Raw genomic sequence first — 20,869 nt, 5'->3', positions numbered from 1 at the left:
GGCCTTTGCAAACGTAAATGAAGGGTGGGGGGCGTAGGTCGGTGTGGCAGTTAGATGTGCTCCCTGGCACAGGTTGCTGGCTTGGGTGTATATTGTAGAATACTCAGCCTCTGGGTGTTGTTTAAGGCACTGGTGTGAAAAGTGGGGCATGCAAGACAAAGCTCTGGGGTATGGAAAAAATACCAGATTTTTTATATGTGTTCTATTAATATCAACCCATTTACTTTTTTTTTAAGATTTATTATTTATTTCTACCCCCTGCTCCCCCCATTGTCTGCTCTCTGTGTCCATTTGCTGTGTGTTCTGTGTCTGCTTGTATTCTCATCAGGTGGCTCCGGGAACCGATCCTGGGACCTTCCGGAGTGGGAGAGAGGCTATTACTCTCTTGTGCCACCTCAGCTCCCTGTTCTGCTACATCTTCTTACTTTCTCTCCTCTTTGTCTCCTGTTGTGTCATCTAGCTGTGTCAGCTCTCTGCGTCGGCTGGCACTCCGGAGCAGGGCAGCCCTTCCTGTGCGAGGCGGCACTCCCACGCAGGGCAGCTTTCCTGCGCGGGGCCACATTCCTGCATGGGCTGGCACTCCATGTGGGCCAGCTTGCTGCGTGGGCCAGCCTGCTCTCACCAGGAGGCCCTGGGCACTGAACACTGGACCTCATATATGTAGATGGGAGCCCAGCTGGTTGAGGCACATCCATTTCCCCCGTTTTCTTTCTATACTTCTGTGTACATTATTTCAGCATATGTTCCGCAGCAAAGGAGAGGTTGCAGCGGTCATGAAGGATGAGCAGGCATTTGCATTTTGCTTTGGCCTCCCTGCTTCTCCAAGCCTTCAGCCCTGACACCGCTGGTTAAAGGAATAATGCCCCAGCAACTGTAGGATATAATCTTCTCCCAGACACTTTCAACTCAGGATTGATAGGAATTAACTATTGGTTCATATCCAATGCCTGCGGCCTCGGTGCTGACAGGGGAGCCCTGAGACCCCACACGGCCAGATGCTAAGCTGTAGTTGTCGATGGTGGGGACACTGGGGGTGGGGGCACAGGGACAGCAGCAGCTCTTTATCAACCTGTGGAGAATTAGTTCAGCATTTTAACATCTGGTTAAACAGCGACAGCCCTGCAAATCGCTGAAGCAGCAGTCCCGCCTCTACTTTGGTCTAACGCAGTCAGTCTTTGTTCCCCAAATATTTCTTGAGATTTCCTATCTCGGATCTTTGCCACCCAGGATGCCTTCTCAGCCCCCCACACTCAAACACCCAACCATATCCATGTTTTGAAGTCTGACTCAAATGGCGTCTTCCCTGGTTCTCTCCCCAAAGTTCACGTATGCCTCTCTGCTGCCATGCCGTCCTTCTCTGGTGATAAATGAGCTGCAAAGGGCAGGAGCCAGGCGAGGTTCTGGGATGGCCCTTCCCTGCCCGGGGCCTCACGCCCAGCAGCAGAGTGTAACAGTCAGGGGAGCGAGCCTGCTGCGGGTGAACTGCCACCCTGCCGTTTCCATTGACCTTGGCCAAGGTACCAGCCCTCTCCCTGCCTCTCTCTCCTCAGCTATAAAATGGGGATGAAAATAATGATAGCTACCTCATGGGGTTACCATGAGGGGTAAATGAGTTAATGCACGTAACGTACTTAGACTGGTGCAAGGCACGTATATGAATTTGATGAATATTAGCTATTGCTATTATTATGCTTAGCATGGCATTCAATATGTGTTCACTGAATGAATGAAAGAATGAATAAAAGAAGAATGAAGGACTACATAAAAACTTGAAGCCTAAGCCGGGGGAAAAACTGGAAGGAGAAAGGAAGAGGGCGGGAGAAGCATATTAAAGAAAGACTGTTTCTGGCTGAATTAGTCAGGGTTCTCTAGGGAAATGGAATCAAAAAGGATATCTGTCAATAGTATGCGATTTTATCAGGGTCTCTCATGTGACCGTGGGGATGCACCAGTCCAGGTTCCACAGGCAGGCTACAAACCAAGGGCCCGATGAAAGTCCAATGAAGGTTCTTGATGAGTTCTGGGAGACATTGGTTGTCCAAAGACGAGCTGGGAAATTCTCACTCAATGCTGGAATCACTTCTCCTTTTAAGGCATTCAGCTGATTGGATAAAGCGTCACTCATTGCTGGTGGCAATCTCCCTGACTGATGTAATCGTAATCAGCTATCTATGATTTACCACTGCAGTAAAGTCAATGGTGACTAAAGTCCATAAAAGCCCTTGTATGACAGTTAGCCCAGTGCTTGCTTGATCAAACAACTGGGCACAATTACCTGGCTGAGTTGACACATTAGCCTAACCATTACACTGGCCATGGATTTTCCGACTTTGTGACTTTCAGACAATCCAGTATCCTTGTCCTCAAGCCTTACATCCTTCCCACCCTGTAGCACTGCCCATGGTTGAGAGAGAGTGGGCTGGACCCAAGCTCTCTGCGTTTGCATCCTAGCTCCACCCACTGACGAGCTGTGTGATTTGGGCAAGCTACATAATCTCTCTGAGGCTCAGGTTCCTCATCTGCAAGATAGGATTGCAATACTGTAAGATGATACTAAAGCATTCCTAAGATTCCTAAGGATGGCATGAACTGACACTTAGAACAGAGGCTGGGAGGAAATATCTGGTAAATTTGACAGTGAAGATGGCTGCTTTAAAATCCTCAGCTTTTAGTATCAAAACATGGAACATGGAACACGGAACACGCTGCAGCAGATGAGCCGGGTGCCGTGGTCTCTGTGGTCACCCCCGACTTTGTTGCTTTGGGAGCGGTGGTTTCCATGGGTTATTTTACTAAAAGGGGGGTGCTATCTGCATTTTGACTCACTAGTTCAGTGCTGTCCAATAGACGTTTCTATGATGTGGAGATGTTCTAAATCTGTGTACCACATGTAGCTCCTGTGCACGTGAAATGTGGCACGTGTTCCTGAGGAACTGAAGCTTTGATTGTATTTAATTTTAATTTATTTAAACTTACCTAGCCATACAAGGCTAGTGGTGGACAGTGGCTATAGAATAGTGCAGCTTTAGTTCCTTAGTCTTCTTATCCTAAAGGTGAAGTCTTCTTTCCTTTTCCACGAAATAAAGAGAAGCGGGTGTCAGATTAGAACAGACTGCTGTGGCAGCCAGTTTAGCAGGATACAGAAAACAACCAAATATTGAAAGGAACAAGTGCCGCGTGTGCACCTGATCACACCAAACCCACACGTGGGGAGAGAGGGCTGATCTTACACTTGGGCCCCCAAAGCTTGTCACCTGTGCGGTCAGGAGCACTCTCTCCTCCTTGGCTGCGGAACAACTTCTGGGGCCACCTGAGTCGGAGCTGTGTGACAAGCCCTGGAGGCTGGACGGGTTTAACAGCCCTGCAGCTGGTGAAGCTTAAGCCTTTTCCCCTGATGCCTCCCCCCAGGGAGGACGCCTGTCAAATCCTGCCTCACCTTTTCCTTGCGCGTCTTGTCGCTAATTTGCCATCCTGGAGCCGTGACCGAGAAGCCTGCCACCTTGTTAGGCTGACAATGATCATTATAACCAGACTGTCAGAGCTTTCCCTTGGCTGCCGCCGCTCCAGAGCCTGAGAGCTTTGCCGACTGGTCTTGTCTGACCAGGGGAACCTGTTCGGTTCAGCAAGTTGCAGAGAAATCCAGCATCCCATGTGGTGAGGGCAATCGAGGTCGTGTGAGGTTCATTCCATCCTCCAAAGTCTGGTTAATAATTATTGGGCACCTACCATCTGCTAAGCTCTACCAGGGAGATGGAGATCCCTAGAAAATTATTTCTTGCCCTTAAGTAACTTAAAAATGGGGGTTGCAGTAGGTTGGAGAATAAAATAAGGACACAGAAAACTATGAAACCTTGTTATTGCAAACATGAACCAGTGACATCAGCCTCACCTGGAAGCTTATTAGAAATGAAGACTCTCAGGCCCCACTCTGGCCCTACTGAATCAGAATCTGCATTTTACAAGGTCCCAGGTGATTCAAACGCACAATAAAGTTTGAGAAGTTCTGCTATGATACACGTCCAAGTGATAAGTACCATGACAGTGAGAATAAGATGGCCAGTGTTTAAAAAGAACGTAATGTGAGCTGGGTTTTAAGTGCTTTAAATATATTAACACATAACAGCTTCCTAACACGCCTTGGAAGTAGAGTCCATTATCTCCTATTTTATGGATGCAGAAACCTAGGCTCAGGGTAGTTAAGTAACTTGCCCATGGTCACACAGCTAATAAGGGTTAAAGCCAGGATATTAACCCAGGGAATCTGGTTCTGAATAAAATATATCCAGAGATTTCATTCATGTGCTATGAAGATCCTTAGCATTATGTAATAACGCTTTCAAACAGCATTTCCTGCTACTTACTAAGTAGCAATTCAGGGCCAAAGCCACCCAGAGACTGGGTTTTCTCATCCGTAGACAAGGATGATCCCTACCACACCAGGTTGGTGGGGGAGGATTAAATTTAACTCCTCAGGTAAAGTGCCTTGCATGGTACACAGCACATAGTAGGTGCTCACCAAATGTTCATCACTTTCTGTGCTGCCCTTACGCCTCTGTCGAGGGTGCGCTTGTGAGGTCTCAGACAGTTCTGGGCCCTGTGCCTCCCTGCCCGGACCCTTCTGGAGCTTCACTGCTTACGGGACAAAGTCCAGGCACCTGGCAAGGCTCTCAACCTTCCTTCCAGCCTCATCTGCTGCTGCATCCAACTTCCAGGCCAAACAAGCCTCGCTCTCTGTTCCTTCACTTTCTCCCCCAGTGGGGCGTCTCCTCTTCCCTGAGCCTCCGGCTCTTCTCTGTTGGCACCCAGCACTGGGTCGAACTTTCCCACAATTACAGACCTGTCCAAATGTGCGTGACCTTGGGCTGCTTACCTAACCTCGCTGGTCTCCTCATCTGTAAAATGGGGATAGATACGACTAGCTCCTGCCCTAAAGGGTATTTTAAGGATCCAAGGAGTTAATACACATCAAGTAGTTGGAACAGGGTCTGCCGCATCTAACGTTAATCAAAATTTCTTCTAATACCTACGAATAGGTTAATCTCGATTAAGGGAATAAATGATGATCTCTGCCATTCTGGATCCCCTGCAATGTATCAGTGAATATATTTGCAATGATATAAATTAGTTCATCAATTACTGGGACAGCCCCATGAAGTAGGAATTATTATCTCTGGTTTATAGCCGTGGAAACTGAGGGCCAGTGATCAAGGAGCCATGGCGGGCGAATCGGGACCAAGCTCCCTGGGATAGTAGCAGGAAAACCTAGGTTTCAGCCTCAGCTCTGTAGTTCTGCAAGCATTTATTGAGCTCCCACTATTTGCTGTGTGCACTGAGCTCGGACTCTGGGCACTGGTACAGCCTGAGGTGGTAGGGAAGGGTTCCTGGAGGAGGCGATGCCTAAGAAGTGTCTTGAAGGGTGAACCAATGAGTTTGTCCCAGGTGATGCAGCAGAGGGGAGATAATGGTCCATGAAGAGGGCACGGCATGCGCAAAGGCACTGGGGTACCGCCCTGCAAATCGCTGCAAACATGCTTGTGGCTCCAGATGAGTCCCCTAATCCCACCAGGCCTCAGTTTCTTCACCTTCAACATGAAGGGTGTGGACCTTGCAGGCTCCAAGATCTTTCTTGACTTTAAATTCCACACCCAACAACAGAGGGGTCCACTGGAAAACCATGCAATGGCAGGCCATTAAATGACACGGGTCAACAGAATTGCAGGTATTACGTGCCACCTAATTTAGCCAAATAATAAAAGAATCTTCTGTGTATGCACAGAAAACCTAGATTGGAAGCAAATTCTCCCTATATCCATAGTGCTTGTCCCTGGAAGGCAAGACTATGGGTGATTCAAAGTTTCTTCTTAATAGTTTCTCTGTACTTTCCACACTTACGTAATAAACATATTAGCTTTATATCTTGAAACATTCATAAACATTATGAAGATATTTCTAGGTTTAGGGGACAGGCTTCCAAACATAAGCACAGACTTGGATTTGCCTGTATGAGATCAAATACTAGTTCTCTAACATGAGCTACTCCAGTTCATACAACTGAAAAAAATTAAGTTTTACAAACCATACTTCCCTTCCCACATGTAAACTACCCTGATGTGTTTTATACAATTGTAGTTCATTTTAAAAAATGGAGGTCACAATCCATAACATCAGCGGTCAGCAAGATTTTTCTATAAAGTGCAAAGGGTAGTTTCAACTTTGGGGGCTAGATGGTACCTATCTGTCACAACCAATCAATTCTACCTTAGTGCAAAAGCAGCCAAAAAAGCTCCTACACAAATGGGTGTGTGTATGTTCAAATAAAACTTTATTTACAAATACAGGCAGTGGGCCAAAATGGCCTGTGGGCCATAGTTTGCCAACTCCTGCAGTGTATGTTCCAATAAAACTTTATTTACAAATACAGGCAGTGGGCCAAAATGGCCTGTGGGCTATAGTTTGCCAACTCCTGCACTATATATACAGTGACCTGTTAATGGGCCATGACATGCATGGAATTAGAGTCGTTTTTGCTCTGGCCTGTAATGACAGGCAATGCTCAAGTTACAAATAGATCATGTTTCAAAACTTTTTATTTTTTTTAAGTCAATGTAGTTTTTTGTAGACACCATTTACATGGTGATTGGGATTCCAGGCCAGTGCGTAAGAGCTGAAAACAGGCTCAATATGTGGTCCCCTCACTGTAGAATGTCCCCATTCATCTACTGACTGTGAGTTTCCCAAGGGTCCACTAGCAACTGGGCTGGGCATTTTAGGGGACAGCAAAATGAATGAGTCAGATGTGATCACTGACATTGGCAAGAGGAGGCACTAGCCTTCTTTCTCTAGAAAAAAGACATTCTGGTTTCCTACTTAGAATACCAGAACCAGTTTCTCCCCTTTCTTCTCCCTTGGTATTGAATCTCCCAGGGTGTTAGCTCAAGGAATCCCTATGTTGGGGCAGTGTTTCGGTTCTTAAATGTGGTATACGTCAGTTGTGAAATGTATGGCTATTAATGATCAAAAGTACTGAATTGTGCAAATGACTCACTTATGTGTTTTTCATGTATTTATTTAAGAGGTACCAGGGATTGAACCTGGGACCTCCTACATGTGAAGCAGGCACTCAACCACTGAGCTACACCTACTCCCCTGAGTGGTATTTTAAAGAAGTATAAATCAAAAGAGTCTCTCAAATTTTTTTTTTTTGACTATCTAGAACCACTGATGACTTTACCATGTTTGGGGAAATTTCCCATATTAATAGTCCATGGCTCTACAAGATAGAAAACTTGGTTGCCTAGCCTGCCTTGCAGCTAGGGTATAGGTCTGTGACCCTGGCTCCACTAGTTGGAAGCCCGTGGTGACATAGGTGCTATGCTGAGTCCATGCAGGCAAGTGTGGTGGCAGAGGCATTCGGCTTCCAGGAACAATGGAGACAGAGGTCGTGCTGGGAGTGTCTGATGACCAGCATCAGTGCTGTGGAGTCCAGTGTCTGTACCCAGCACTGCTGGCTAGGAGATCTCTGCTGGGAGTCCTAGGGAGCAGTTTAGTTCCTGGTTCTCTGGCTTCAATGCCTACAAGAAGTCTTCTTAAGCTCTACTGAACTTTTAGACTCACAGGTATGTTGGAGGCCTCCCTGGCCCCGCAAGGCAGCATCAGGTGTTGCTTTCAGTGGAAGTGCTCGCAGTTTCCATGGAGCGTCTGGGAACTATTTTGTACCTAGGTGACATTCAGGTGCAAGGAGATGAGAGCCACTTGGTGGTGGTGGGAGCTAACTTGGATTTAAAACCTAGTATGTTCTGTAACAACTCTATAGAAATTGCTTCCAAGGTCCCTGCCAAAGATGCGGTCTGGTACAAGATCAATGCACTCAAGGAAGCCCGAAGCTATGGCTCTTTATCAAGCATTTATATATACTGCTACCAGGCCAGATGTAATTTACCAATCCAGGGTCACTTTGACAATGAGCACTGTTGCTTAGTAACAAAGTTTAGGCTGTAATTTTTATCAGGTTTCCAGGGAAACAGAGCTAGAGCATTAACCCAAGGTCAAACTCTCACGCAGAAGGGGAAAGGAGGGCCCACAATGGCCTTCCCAGAGATTTTCTTTCTGCTTTAACCAGTTAGAGTAGGTTCAACTTTGCAACCAGCCCTTCTGACTGATAGTGCTGCTTATACCAAGGATACGTACACTGGCTTACATTCCTCAGTGGGAATGATGGGGAAGAGTTGTAACTAGCATGCTGGAAATTTTGCATAACCCTGATTATGTCCACAGAAGCAAGTTGAAATTTGAACATCATGTGCCACATAAGTCACAGATTAAAAAGAATTAAGAACTGATGTGTTTGGGTGTCATGGAAGATATATTTGGATGCCTTTAAAATCTAATCTTCTGTTCTGTTTGCTTTATTAACTCTTTTTCTTCAAGTGTAAATTCTTCCATTTGTTAAGACTGTTTTCTTTCATAGTACTAGTTTTCCTCAAATAGCTGGTGATTGCTGATTTTATAATCATATTTGTAGTTGAGATTCCCATTAGACAGTCTGCCACATATGTCTGTACAGCTCACTTGCAAAAGGGGTGATAGCTGCCACCATCTTGATATAAATTCTGATGTTTTCGGTGATGTTTTGGGGAGGGTGGAACTACTCCGTTGTCTTGCCTTCCTGGCAAGGCTGCTTGCTGTTCCTTCCAGGTAATTACCAGCCACCTGATGTGGCAAAATAATCCTATTTATTCTACTATTTTTTCATTTTGTGGTAATGATTTACAGATATCATCCATGATCAAAGATGTCTAGTAAGCACTGATAGTTGCAATAGTGATACAGGGGAGGAAACATTGTTCTAGACTTCAGATGATTTTATTTAAAAACAGAAGCCTCACGTGGCCCTACCATCATCAGAATTAAGGTACTCACATTTACCATTGCTGTTTGGAAGATAAATATTGCCCAGTCGTAAATCTTATAAAAATTTATCCAAGGTTTTCTGTTTGTTTTAAATTAAAAACAAACAAAACAAAACAAAACTGGGGTACCGGAAGGATTTTAGAAGCATTTAGCCAAAGTTCTGGAAAATCTTAGACTACAGAAATGTCACACTGGCACTGAGCTTCTTCAAAACCTCAGAGTGAAAAATAAAACTATCCAAAACAAACGCAGCAACTCTACAGCTGTGTCCATATGAAAATAGTAAAATGGTGCACACAGGCCTAATTCCAAAAACATCAGCCAAGAAAGGCTGCTCTGACTAGAAGAGATAGTTTGACGCATAAAATCATCCATATTTCCATCAACAAACATTTCCCAGGCTCTCTCCTGGGCATGGGTACAAAAACAAATAATATTCAGCCCTTGTTCTGGAAGAGCTTATAGTCTAGGGGAAACCATATAAGCACCATGACCCTACTTGCCTTTGCTGGAATAAACAGAGATGAAGAAGCAAGGAATTGTTGTTCGATTGGGGGGAAAAGAAGAAAGGGAGAGAGAGGAAAGAATTCCTAACTATAGTCCTAACTCCCATGGGAAATCTCTTGTTTGGAGGTTTCCGAAAGGAGTTAGTTCTAACACTTGACAGTAAACACTTAACGTCCCTCTTTCCTCTGAAGTCTGTTTTCAGATGCTAAACATCAAAGCTCACTCCATCAGGCAACTGGAAGAAATAGCTTTTCCTCTAGAAAGCATTACGCAGAGGTTTCTGGAGGACACTGACAGCAGCATTTTAGAGCAACAATGTATAAAAGCAGCCACTTTTTGTTGTTGTTGTTGAGACCCCCATGTGCCAGGCACATGGTTATCATATTGGTAAGAACAGCAAATTCATTTCTTACACCTGTCCCGCAGAAGTGCTCATGGTTTTATTCCACAGATGAGAAAAGGTTCGAAGAGGCAACGTAACTGATTCAAGGCCTGAGAGCTAGAAAGCAGCAGAGCTGAGATCCACACCTGAAGGTCCGTCTGACTCCAAATCCGATCTCTTTCCTGAGGACCAGAGTGAACAGCACCCCAAAAATGTTAAGTTCCACTTTGTGTTTGGTGCTGACTCCTGAGAATTCAACCAAAGCAGAATGGAAAGAAGGGGAGAAATGGTTCCAACGTTTCTGGGATATATTCTCTTTACTCTGCTCTCTTTCACAGCACACACTTTTTAAAATCTTGTCCCAGAAAGTTTGGTGTCTTTCGATGGTCTCCTTAGACTTATAGCCACTCCAACTACTCTCTGAATCCTGACACAGATTCAAGAAGGGAAAATGAAACCGAGTAATAGAAAATGGAACAGGATTAGGATTCTAGTCTTCCTGGAGATGCCAATTATCTGAGTGACACTGGGTAAGGTGTTTATCTGCTCTGGCCTCTGTATTACTCTCTATAAAGTGGGGAAGCTGGACTAGATGCCCTTTTGCTTTTCCTTTTTCTTTTTGTAATTGCTCATTAGTTTACTTTTCACCCAGGTAGATCATGTGCATGCTGTTGAAAGGGGGGACAGAGACAAAGTAACATAAGCCTCATAGCTTAGTCAGTGACAGTTCAGGCAGGGCATGGAACATTCCTTATTGCTCTCGCCCAAACAGTTCTGCTAAGCCAGCTGCCATATGAATGCCTGGAGGCCCCATCTCCTTCCTGGCAAATTTCAAGTGACTGTCCTTGAAGCTCACGGCATGGGTGTGTTTGTTTCTAAGGGTCGAAAATGTTTTTTCTCCTCGCTCCCTTGCTAATGGCCAAACAGTCCTTTTTTTTTTTTCCTTGCCCCTTTTCTTTCTAGGGGGCCATTCTGCTTGGGATCAGGATAGAAAGAACTAGATCACACTTCGAGGCTTTTCTATGCCCAGTGACTCTATGTAGAGTAACTTCCACCAGGGCAATTTGGAGGTTGAAGAAGGAACTTGCTGTATAAGTTCTCCTGAGTCAACATTTAAGCTTTTAGGATGTTTTCAATATATAGGCCCGCCAGAGCGCAGAGGCGAGATGGATCTCCTGTTATTTCATTCATTCATTTCCACAGTTCTGCCAAGTTATTCTGTACCAACTCCTGCAATGTAGACTGAGCATAAAAAGACAAATAAGATAAGGCTCATGCCCTTAGAGAGCTCATGACCAGGAGAGGGAGATGGTTATATAAACAAGTAGGACAACAAAGTGCTGTTGGAATGAGAACTAGGATGTGGGCTCTATGAGAATGGGAATTTTTTATTTTTGTGTTCATTGTTTGGCACAAGTCGATGCTCAATAATTACTTGTTGGATGAAAAGGCACTATGACTGCCAGGGAATAGAGGGGCTTGGACCAGGTATGGAGAGCCAGACACTCAGCAAGGACAGATGAATACACTGAGTTCTGAACTAGCCTTACGTATACACAGAACCTTGCTAATGCATGCGTACACATACCCTTTTATAACTCATTGGGTGCTGGGTGGAGTGTGGGTGGAAGTGTAGGGAGGGAGGGGCAGTTTTCAGTGAGGCATGAGGCCAGAGACACTGGCAAAGGTCAGCTCATGCAGGGCCTTGCCTGCCAGGTAGGGAGTTTGGACCTGATCCTGCAGGCACGGGGCGCCGTGGAACTGTGTTGAGCGGGAGAGGGTTTGTCACATGATAAGATTTGCATTTTAGAAATGTCATCTAGTGGCTGTGAGGATGATGGGGATGGTTGGAGGCTATAAGCCTCACAGCCAGGGACACCATTTAGGAATCCACTGCAAGCCAGATACAAAAGGCCACACAGTGTGTGATCCCGTTACAGGAAATGTCCAGAAGAGGCAAGCCCATAGAGACGGAAAACAGATCGGTGGCTGCTAGGGGCTGGGGGAAGAAGGGATGGGGGCTGACTGCTGATAGGTCCAGGGTTTCTTGGTGGGGCGATGGAAACATTCTGGAATTAGTGGTAATTGTTGCTCAACATGGGGAATATGCTAAAACTACTGACCTGCAAACTTCAAAGTGGTGAATTTATGTTATGTGAATTATATCTCAATAAAAACACATTAAGGAAAAGAAGAAACCAAAACTGCAGTCACTGAAGTAAGAGGGTACAAGGTCCTGAACGACAGTGTAGCAGCGGGTTGGAGGGGAAGGAACTGAGAAACGAGAGCTGCCCCAGCGCAGCCTCGGGGAGACCTGCTGACAGCGGAAGTGGGTGGGAGGAGGGGGAGCGGGGCGAGTCCCAGGTCTCTCACGGGTGATCAGGTCGGTGGCGGCTCTATGCTTAAGAGCCTGGAGAGATGACGGCTTTGGCTTTGAGGGGGTTGTGAGAACTCCAGCGGGGGGTGTTCCATAGGCAGTTGGTTCGATGGATTTATCCACTCTTTTTAAAAATTATTATTTATCCCCCCCACTTTGTGGTTTGCCTTTGCCACCCACTCTATCCATTTGCTGTGTGTTCTCTGATGGATTTATCCACTCTTTTTAAAAATTATTATTTATTTATCCCCCTTACATTGTGGTTTGCCCTTGCCATCCACTCTCTGTGTCCATTTGCTGTGTGTTCTCTGTGTCTGCTCGTCTTCTCTTTAGGAGGCACTGGGAACTGAACCTGGGACTTCTATGTGGGAGAGAGGTGCTCGATCACTTGAGCCACCTCAGCTCCCTGCTTTGCTGTGTCTCTACTGTGTTTCCTCTTTATGTCTCCTTGTGTGAGCTCACCACGCCTGCCTGTTGCACCAGCTTGTTGTCTTGCTAACCTTCTCCAGGAAGCACTGGGAACCAAACCCAGGACCTCCCATGCAGTAGGCAGGAGCTCAATTGCTTGAGCCACATCTACTTCTCTTATTTATTCTTGAATTCTGTAACACTGCTGATATTAAGCTTGGCACTGGATATGGAGTGATGACCAGAACAAATGTGTTCTCTGCCCTCATGGAGCTTATGGGCCATAAATGAACATGTATATATAAATATACACACATGTAATATATATACATATATAATTACATGAAAAGAATAAGGTGCTCTCAGAAGAACCACCCTGAGAATGTGGCACTTGACAGCAGAAACCAGAAGGCTGGGTGGGATGAGAAAGTTCTGGAGATCAGAGGAAGTGGTGTCTGGCTGGAAATGGAGAGGGGGTTTACCTCAGAGTGAGGTCTGCACAGAGAGGGAGTTGAAGACGTGGTAGGTGAGGTGAACCAGAGGGGGGAGATGAAGAACTGGATACCCCACAGGCGTGCCTCAAGGCTCACCAACAGGCTAGGCCAATGGTTTCCATTCCCTCAATCCTTAGGATTCATACTCGGAGTTTTAGTGTATCTGTCTAACATTAATTTTTTTTGTCCAGGGCCATGGGCATTTGTCACCTCTCCATTTTGGGCAGGTTTACTTGTGAAATTATGTACACAGGGTATCCAGTGATTTGACCTGAGTAATCCTCCGATGAAGCTACCTCTAGACTGCACTGAAATAATAATGTTAAACTGGGATTCTGAAAAACAAAACAAAACAGAAAACAGGCCCCCAAACAGAAAACAACCCTCTGTCTAGCCTATCCTCTTCCCCTAACTCAAAGCCAGGAGTCAGGGTTTTATAAGGGAGCCCAATTAAGCCCCAATATATCTTGGCAAAAATAGAGCATCCAATGAGATTTTCAAAACCATTTGGAATCAAGTAACAGAAAAACGAAAACTGTATTGAGCCCAAACCAGGAGTTGCTCAGCTAAGTGCTGATAATATCTGCAACAACCACAATAAAAGCTAACATTTATTGAGCACTTACTCCATAAGGCACTGTTTAATTCCTTTGATCTTCAAAGTGGCCTACAGAGGATTTAATTTTACTGTCTCTATTTTACAGATGCTGAAACCAAGGCATGGAGAGGTTAACCCGGAGGCCGCTCTCTTGACCACTTTTTTTGATAAGCAGGGGTCACCACAACAGTATTAGGGTAAAAAGGACTGTATCAAGGAAGGGGATAGAGAACCTCTACTGAGCCCCCTGGTAGAGGACGAGGGGCGTGGGAGTGGGTGCCAGCATGGGCTTCCCTTGATGGCTGTTTCTGGTGCCCTACCTCTGAGAGGGAGAAACTGTTCTCAGAGAATCCTGGATTTTCTGCTAGAAGGGCGTTACAGGAGCTCCTGGTTTACAGACATGAGGCCAAGCCTCAGGGGTGGAGGGCAGAGGCAGGGAGCGGCAGGGGCCAGCTGACAGGAGCCTCCTCTTCCAGGCTCTCCCTGTGAGGATTCTGCTTTGCAGAAACAGCTACACTGCCTCCCCCAAAGCAACCCAGGCTCCTGCCCCTCCGAGATGCCCCGCTCTGGCTGAGCAGGTGCTTGTGGGTCTCCCCAGGGCAGCAGGATGAAATGAAGAGGAAGACGGCGTCCACCCAAGGAGATGGCACCCCTCAAAGCCGCCTCCACAAGAAGCTCCCCCGTGCGGCAGAAGACCTCACCCCTGGGGAAGGAGCCCACTACTGGAAACCATTTTTATCCATCTTGAACACTACTAACTGGACCAGCTCCACGCAGCGCCATTTCAAAGACCACAGCCGTGTCTCACGTGCCCTCTCAGGGCTCCAAGTGTCCCTGGGAACCCACTCGGCAAGTTTCCGGAACCGGGCAGCTCTCACCCCTCGCGTCCCCACCCCCCCATCTCTCCCCACCTCCCCTTCACCCCTCCCCAGCCCAAGCCGTACCACCTGCCACGAGGAGGTGCTGGCCAGAGGGGAGTGCCTCTCTTTGGCCCCACAAGGCAAGGCAAGGCCTACCTTTCCACCTGCAGGTTGACTTTGGAAGGCTCCACGTTGGGGTTTTCCCATTCCATCTGCGGACAGTGCATGAAGTAGCAGAGGGTGTACAGGGCCTCGGGTTCCCAGTAGAGCGCCCCCTGCTTGTGATGCAGGGGGGTGCCGTTGCCGTGGTGCTTGGCGTTGAGGGGCTGCAGGTGATGCATTGCTCGGGACACCAGGTCACCTGTGGACAGAAGTAAGAGTTCAGGTCCCCAGGCAGCCAGCCCTTGCAGAGAGGATGTACCTGAAGCTCTCTGCAGACATTCTGACCCCAGGGTTCTCTCCTTTAATGGGAATGGTCACACGTCAAGCAGAGACGAAAGCATTTGTTCACACGTCGTGGACGGCTTACCGCATTTGGATTGCTGTTTCAAGCACAGCGAGCTGCTAAGACAATTTCAATCCTGCTCTCTTGGAACCCAGGGTTTCTAACAAGGCACAGGAAGCCCTCTGAGCCAGCTCCCATTTACCAGCTCCTTTGCCTTATAACACATCCACTCTCATGCTCTCCCTTGCCTCTGAGATTCTGCATATACTAGTCCCTCTATCCAGAACATTCTCCCCTTTTCTCCAGGCTAAATCCCACCAATTCTTCAGGCAACAGCTTATGTATTAATTCCTCCCTGGAACGTCCATCGCTCCCATTTCTGTTATCACCCTGAACTTTCTCTCTCGTGGCACTTAGGGATTTGTGTTAGCCCTGCTTTTTTCCTAACAACAACAACTCATTCTTAAATGGCGCTTACTGTGTGCTTGGCATGGCTCAAAGCACTTTAATTCATTTACTCCTTGCAACACCCCTATGAAGTAGGGACTGCTATAATCTCAGATCCTACCTGAGGAAACTGACTTCTCGAGGTCACACAGCCATCAGCGGTGGAGTGAGGATTCGCACTCAGGCACTCTGGCTCCAGAGCCCATGCACCTAACCATGCTCATCTGCCCTGCCTCAGCACTGACACAGCCTGGGGACACTCTAGTCTTTCTCCTGCCTTCTCAAAAGAAAACCAGCCTTCTCCTTGATCAGACCGAACCTGCATGCTCCCAGGCTGGCTGTGGGGAGGCTGCCCAGGTCCAGAAGCCCTGACTTTTCCTGGCTAAGATGGTGTTGCCTCAACTTGGGTTATTTGGATGCCACCTCCATGAGGGTAGTTGTATCCAAGTACCACTTGTACCATTATATACTTAATTTGAAGTGGAATTGTATTACTGAAATACATACGTCTAAAAAGAAAACTTTGTCACTACCATAAATGGGAAATCACTGGCACCTGTCATAAATAAAAGGCAATGTTAAAATGATTTGATGAAAACAAAGCACTGTAAATAACTTATAGCTGAATTGTGGCCCTGCTTTCTTTAGTTAGAAATAACAAGAGTGTTAGGTGATTAAATGGAGTCTTTCTTCTTAAAGTAATTAGGTTAAAAGAGAATTTAGGAGAAACACTCTATGAGCAATACTATTTAATGTACTGTGCCATCCCACTCAGAATCCTCCCATACACAGTGGAATGTGCTGCACACTTTTGGAGACCCTCCTCCAAGATATCTGATACCATGCCAGCACCTGGCGGGAGTGGGGGCATCTCTCCATCCCCAGTCCTTCATTGTGCAGCTGAAACCAGGCTAGCAGAGTGTACCCATTCACCATGAAACATGACTCCTTCACCTAGATTCAACCCAAGAGGAGTTTCTCCTCTGAAAACCCAAGGCCTACCCATTAGGTTCCTATTTCCTGTCTGAGGGAGAGCTCACTTTCTCAAAAGATGGTTTGGCATGACTGTTTACTCACTTAGAGAAGGTGGGTTCTAAGCTGAGGGCAGAAATGACAAATAGTCCTCCTTCCATTCTATGTCCAGGGCAGACATGGTTAATCAATCACAGAGCTCTTTTACACTGAGCATAAAGGCAACCCTAAAATCCTTCTGGAGACAGGAGTCTGAGCAGCCACTATTACTGATACGAGTTGTACAAAGAAAGGAAACCTCTCTCCTTTATTGGAGTCCTTGGGCCTTATCAGGGCAACATAACCAGAGTAAAATCCAATAAACTCCTTATCTGAGCTGCAGATTCAGGGGCTAAGCATAGCAGCAGGGGGCTGCTTCCTTACACTGCGCTGCTCCTTCCCAGCCCTAGCCGGGGCCCCTCTCCATTTCCGCAGCAGGAAATACACTCAAGGGCTTCAGAAAAGGACCAGGGCAAGGGGTGTGGGCTGAACTGTGTCCCCATAAAACACTCTGTGGAGGTCCTAACACCCCCATCCCTGTGAACAAGGCCTTATTTGGAAACAGGGCCCTTGCAACGACTGGTGGCCTTGGAAGTAGCAGAGGGGGCACCCAGGGACCCAGAAAGAGGTCAGAAGACCACCTGAGGACGAGGAGGACTGTGGTGATGCAGCCACAGGCCACCCAATGCCAAGGATCGGCGGGCAGAAGCCCCAGAGGCAAGGATGGCCTGTCCCCTGGAGCCTGCGCAGGGAGCCTGGCCCTGCCAGCGCCTGGATGTCAGACTTCCGGCCTCCAGAGCCGGGAGAGAATACCTGTCTATTATCTGAAGCCACCCCGTTAGTGTAGCTTGTTGCAGACCTGGAGACTCAAACAGAAAAGGATGATCTTTTTGGAGTAGGCGGGCAGGGGAGGCCTTTAAGACCATCGACAGGTGGAAAATGCTGCGACTCATGCTCAAAGTTAGGGAGGAATCAGAGAGCTCAAATCCCAGCTCGGTCACATCCCTGTGTCGACATGGGCAAGTCATTTCACCTCCCAGGTGGTTATGAGGGTTAAATGCACAATTTAAGAGTGCCCAGGCCACCGATGGCACTAAAGAGGCACCGAGGAAGCGGAGGTAGCACGGGGGTTGATTGCCTGCTTCCCACGTACAGGGTTCCGGGTTTGATCCTTGGTACCTCCTAAAAAACAAACAAACAAAAAACCCAACTCTCTTCGTGGAGAGGATGTAGCTCAGGGGTTGAGTGCCTGTTTCCCATGTACGAGGTCCCGGGTTCGATCCTTGGTACCTCCTAAAAAACAAATGAACAAAAAACCCAACTCTCTTTGGGGTGCGGATGTAGCTCGGGAGTTGAGCGCCTGCTTCCCATGTACAAGGTCCTGGGTTCAATCCCTGGTACATCCTAGGAAAACAAAAAGAAAAGCAGCGCCCTGAGGCTCACAGCCTGCCTCCCCTTCCTCACTGCTGGCCAGTGAGACCAAGAGGTCGGTGAGCGGGATGTGCGGTGACGCGGCAGGACAGTCTGCCTGACCCCTGGGCGCCTGATTTGCTGCTTTCTCCCTGGGCTTGGCTTTTCCTGGGACTCTGCTGCAAAGGTGCTCACTCCAGGCATCCCTTTGGGGCACATTTCCCTCCTTAGCTGCTGCTCCCCTCTTCTCTCCACCCTCTCATCTTTTAGGGACCTCACTCCCTGGGGGTGGGGGAGAAATAAGCAAAGCCAGGCCCCTGCCTCTAGCCTCTCCCATCAGTCTAGTCTGCTAAGGAGTAGCTCCAACTCTTGGCTAACACAAGAGCTCCCAGGGGAGCACTCCAGAAGAAAACGCAAAGATGAAAGGTCCGGGGTGGGATCGGGGTCAATGACAATGTCTTCAATTTCCCAATGAGGACGGTGACCTGGACTAGCGGGAGGACAGGTAGCAGCTTGAGGGACCTGGGCTCCCCAATAATGGACCAACTTGGCACTCACTGCTCCCTAGGAAGAAGGCTGCGCTGCAAACACCTGTGGACTGCGCAAGGGAGGGCAGGGGGGAAAGCCAAGCGAGAAAGACCCACCCATCTGCAAGACCCAAGAAACGGATCTGTTTCTAAATAGCAGGCCCCTCTGTGGTGGTTGAAAAGAGATGGACAGGGGAACTGCTGGGGGCTTGGCCAAGGAATCAAAGACAGAGGATCCTGGAGCTGGGGATGGCCTCAGAGCTGATGCAGTGTTTCCTCCAAGGAGACCTCTATAGCATGTGGCAGTGGGAAATGTTACTGTCATTATTATCACTGAGCACCTGCACTGTGCCAGGCCTTTCGAGAAAGCATGTAGCACACAATGCTTCTAATGCAATGCTCTGTAAGAAGTGAGCTAATACTATGTCAACTTAACAGTGGTTCTCAACCAGGGGTGAGTTTACTTCCTGGGGGACATCTGGAGACATTTATTGTTGTGACCAGAGGACTGCTACTGGCATCTAGTGGGTAGAGGCCAGGATGCTGTGAAACACCCTACGATGCACAGGGTAGCCCCTTACAACAAACTCTTTTCCAGTCTTTGTCAACAGTGCCAAGGCGGAGAAACCCTGTTTTACAGAAAATGAAACTGAGGCCCACAGTCACATACTCGTAAGAGGCAGAGAGAAGGTTCCAGCCCACACCAGCCTGACTCCAATGCCTGTGCTCTTTGTCCCACACGGATCTGAGCCTTTCTTTCAAAGGCATCCCTTGCAGCCTGGCCAGCTCTTGGTCCATCTTGAAGCAATTTGGCATTATGTAGCAAAGGTGTAAACAAATGTCCCTGATCCTTGGTTCAGTAATTCCATTTCTGGGAATCTGTCCCAATGTTAGAATTCAAAATGCAGCAAAATCTTTGTGCACAAGGATTTTCACCCAAACTTTATGTATAGGATCCAAGATTTGACAAGGAAACAAATAAGAGAGTGGTTAAATAAACTCTGGTGCATCCACGTGATAAAATAATAAACTTATGCTGCCATTAAAAATAGTTTACATGGAGTTGGAATATAATGAAAAAAAACCCCCATGTTAAAATGTTAAGTAGGAAAAAGTAGAATTCAAAATTGCGCACAGTATGATTAGGATTATATTAAAAACTATGCACTAAGTAACTATCAGAAAAATTTAAGTGTTGGCCAAGCATTTCTCTGCCTCGTGGGATTGGGGGTGACATCCCTTCTCAACTCTTTTGTATTTTCTGAGTCTTGGGTTATGGCATGGGCTACTTGTATTGTCAGAAAAGTAAGTGCACTGAGCTGGTATTTACTTTCTTGATTCTTCTATCTAGGGTAAAGCTAGAGTACATTCAGCTTTCCATCTGTCTCCCTTGAAAATGCCCATTAAAAAAATCACAAGAAAAACAAAAAGGGAGTGGAGAGGAGAAGAGGATCTATGGTTTGGGCTGCTACCCCACCGCTTTCCTTCCCCAGGGCCCCAGGAAACTTGATGGGTGGGTGGGTGGGTGTCTTTTGCCTTGGTTGGGCTAATCAGAGCATCATTCAGCTCACCTACCACCACCAGGTTCCCTGTTTTTGTCCATGCTGCTCTCTCACCTTGGATTGCCCTTTCCTGCATACTGAAGAACGTCAGGGCTGTGACCAAATGCCACCTCTTCCAAGGAGCCCTCCAGATACCCCCAGTTTAAATCAATCCGTGTTTCCCCTGTATACCAACACCTGTTAGTAGAGTCTGACATGTTATTTGTTTAATTTTGTGGGGTCTGCAGTTAATTGTCCACACATCTGCTACCCCTGCTAGACCCTGAGCCCCAAGGGCAGAGAGCATGCCTCCTTTATTATCTTGTTCCTGGAGGGGCAGTGTCACATGGTGATTAGAAGCGTGCTCGCTAGACAAAGACTGTCTGAGTCTGAGCTCTGAACCTACTAGTAACTAGCTGTGTGATCTTGAGTAAGTTATTATAGTAAATCTCTCTGAAATGGGGATGATTATGACCTAATGGATTAATTGCATGGATTAAATAATTTATGTATACATATACATATACATAGTGTGTGTGTGCCTAAACTTGTTTTACCCATCTATGAAATTGACCTAATAATAGTACCTATCATAGTATTAAATGAAGTGATGCATATAAACACAAAACTATCGTCCCAGGGTCTGGTACATTGTAGGTGCTTAGTAAGTATTCAGCACTATTCTTTGAATTATCATCATCATCATCGCCATCATGAGCCGAGGATGTCTCGAGGAAGCTGTCCCTAAGGGACTGACCCAGGGATTCCTGCTAGCTCTAGCTCCATTTTAAACTCTGCCTCTATATGTGCTACCTGCTGCTTCCCCTCTTGGCATCAGGAACCCAAAACTTGTCGTCAGCTTCCCTGTGTTTGGGCAGCTGGCATTGGGTTCTGGGAGCTTACTTGAGAATCTACTAATAACCCTGTTTCCCAAATGTCAGCCATTTGGGAA

The 20,869-nt window shown here is 47.0% G+C and overlaps 1 protein-coding gene and 1 non-coding gene across 3 annotated transcripts in view; both read right to left on the bottom strand.

Annotated features, from left to right (window-relative positions):
* ABTB3 (ankyrin repeat and BTB domain containing 3) overlaps positions 1-20,869 on the bottom strand; it is a 346,016-nt gene that overhangs the window by 114,260 nt on the left and 210,887 nt on the right. For both annotated transcript variants that reach the window (XM_058308674.2, XM_058308675.2), the window contains exon 3: positions 14,693-14,897. In XM_058308674.2, coding sequence (XP_058164657.1) covers positions 14,693-14,897 — 205 coding nt within the window. The remainder of the gene's footprint in view (positions 1-14,692; positions 14,898-20,869) is intronic.
* On the bottom strand, positions 7,071-7,143 carry TRNAV-CAC (transfer RNA valine (anticodon CAC)). The gene has a single exon. It is a non-coding gene; the product is annotated as a tRNA-Val (tRNA).

This window comes from Dasypus novemcinctus, chromosome 12 (genome assembly GCF_030445035.2).
Source record: "Dasypus novemcinctus isolate mDasNov1 chromosome 12, mDasNov1.1.hap2, whole genome shotgun sequence".
In the NCBI taxonomy this organism is placed as follows: domain Eukaryota; kingdom Metazoa; phylum Chordata; class Mammalia; order Cingulata; family Dasypodidae; genus Dasypus; species Dasypus novemcinctus.
Note: the sequence above shows the minus strand (reverse complement) of the source record. Positions and strands in the feature narration are given on the sequence as shown.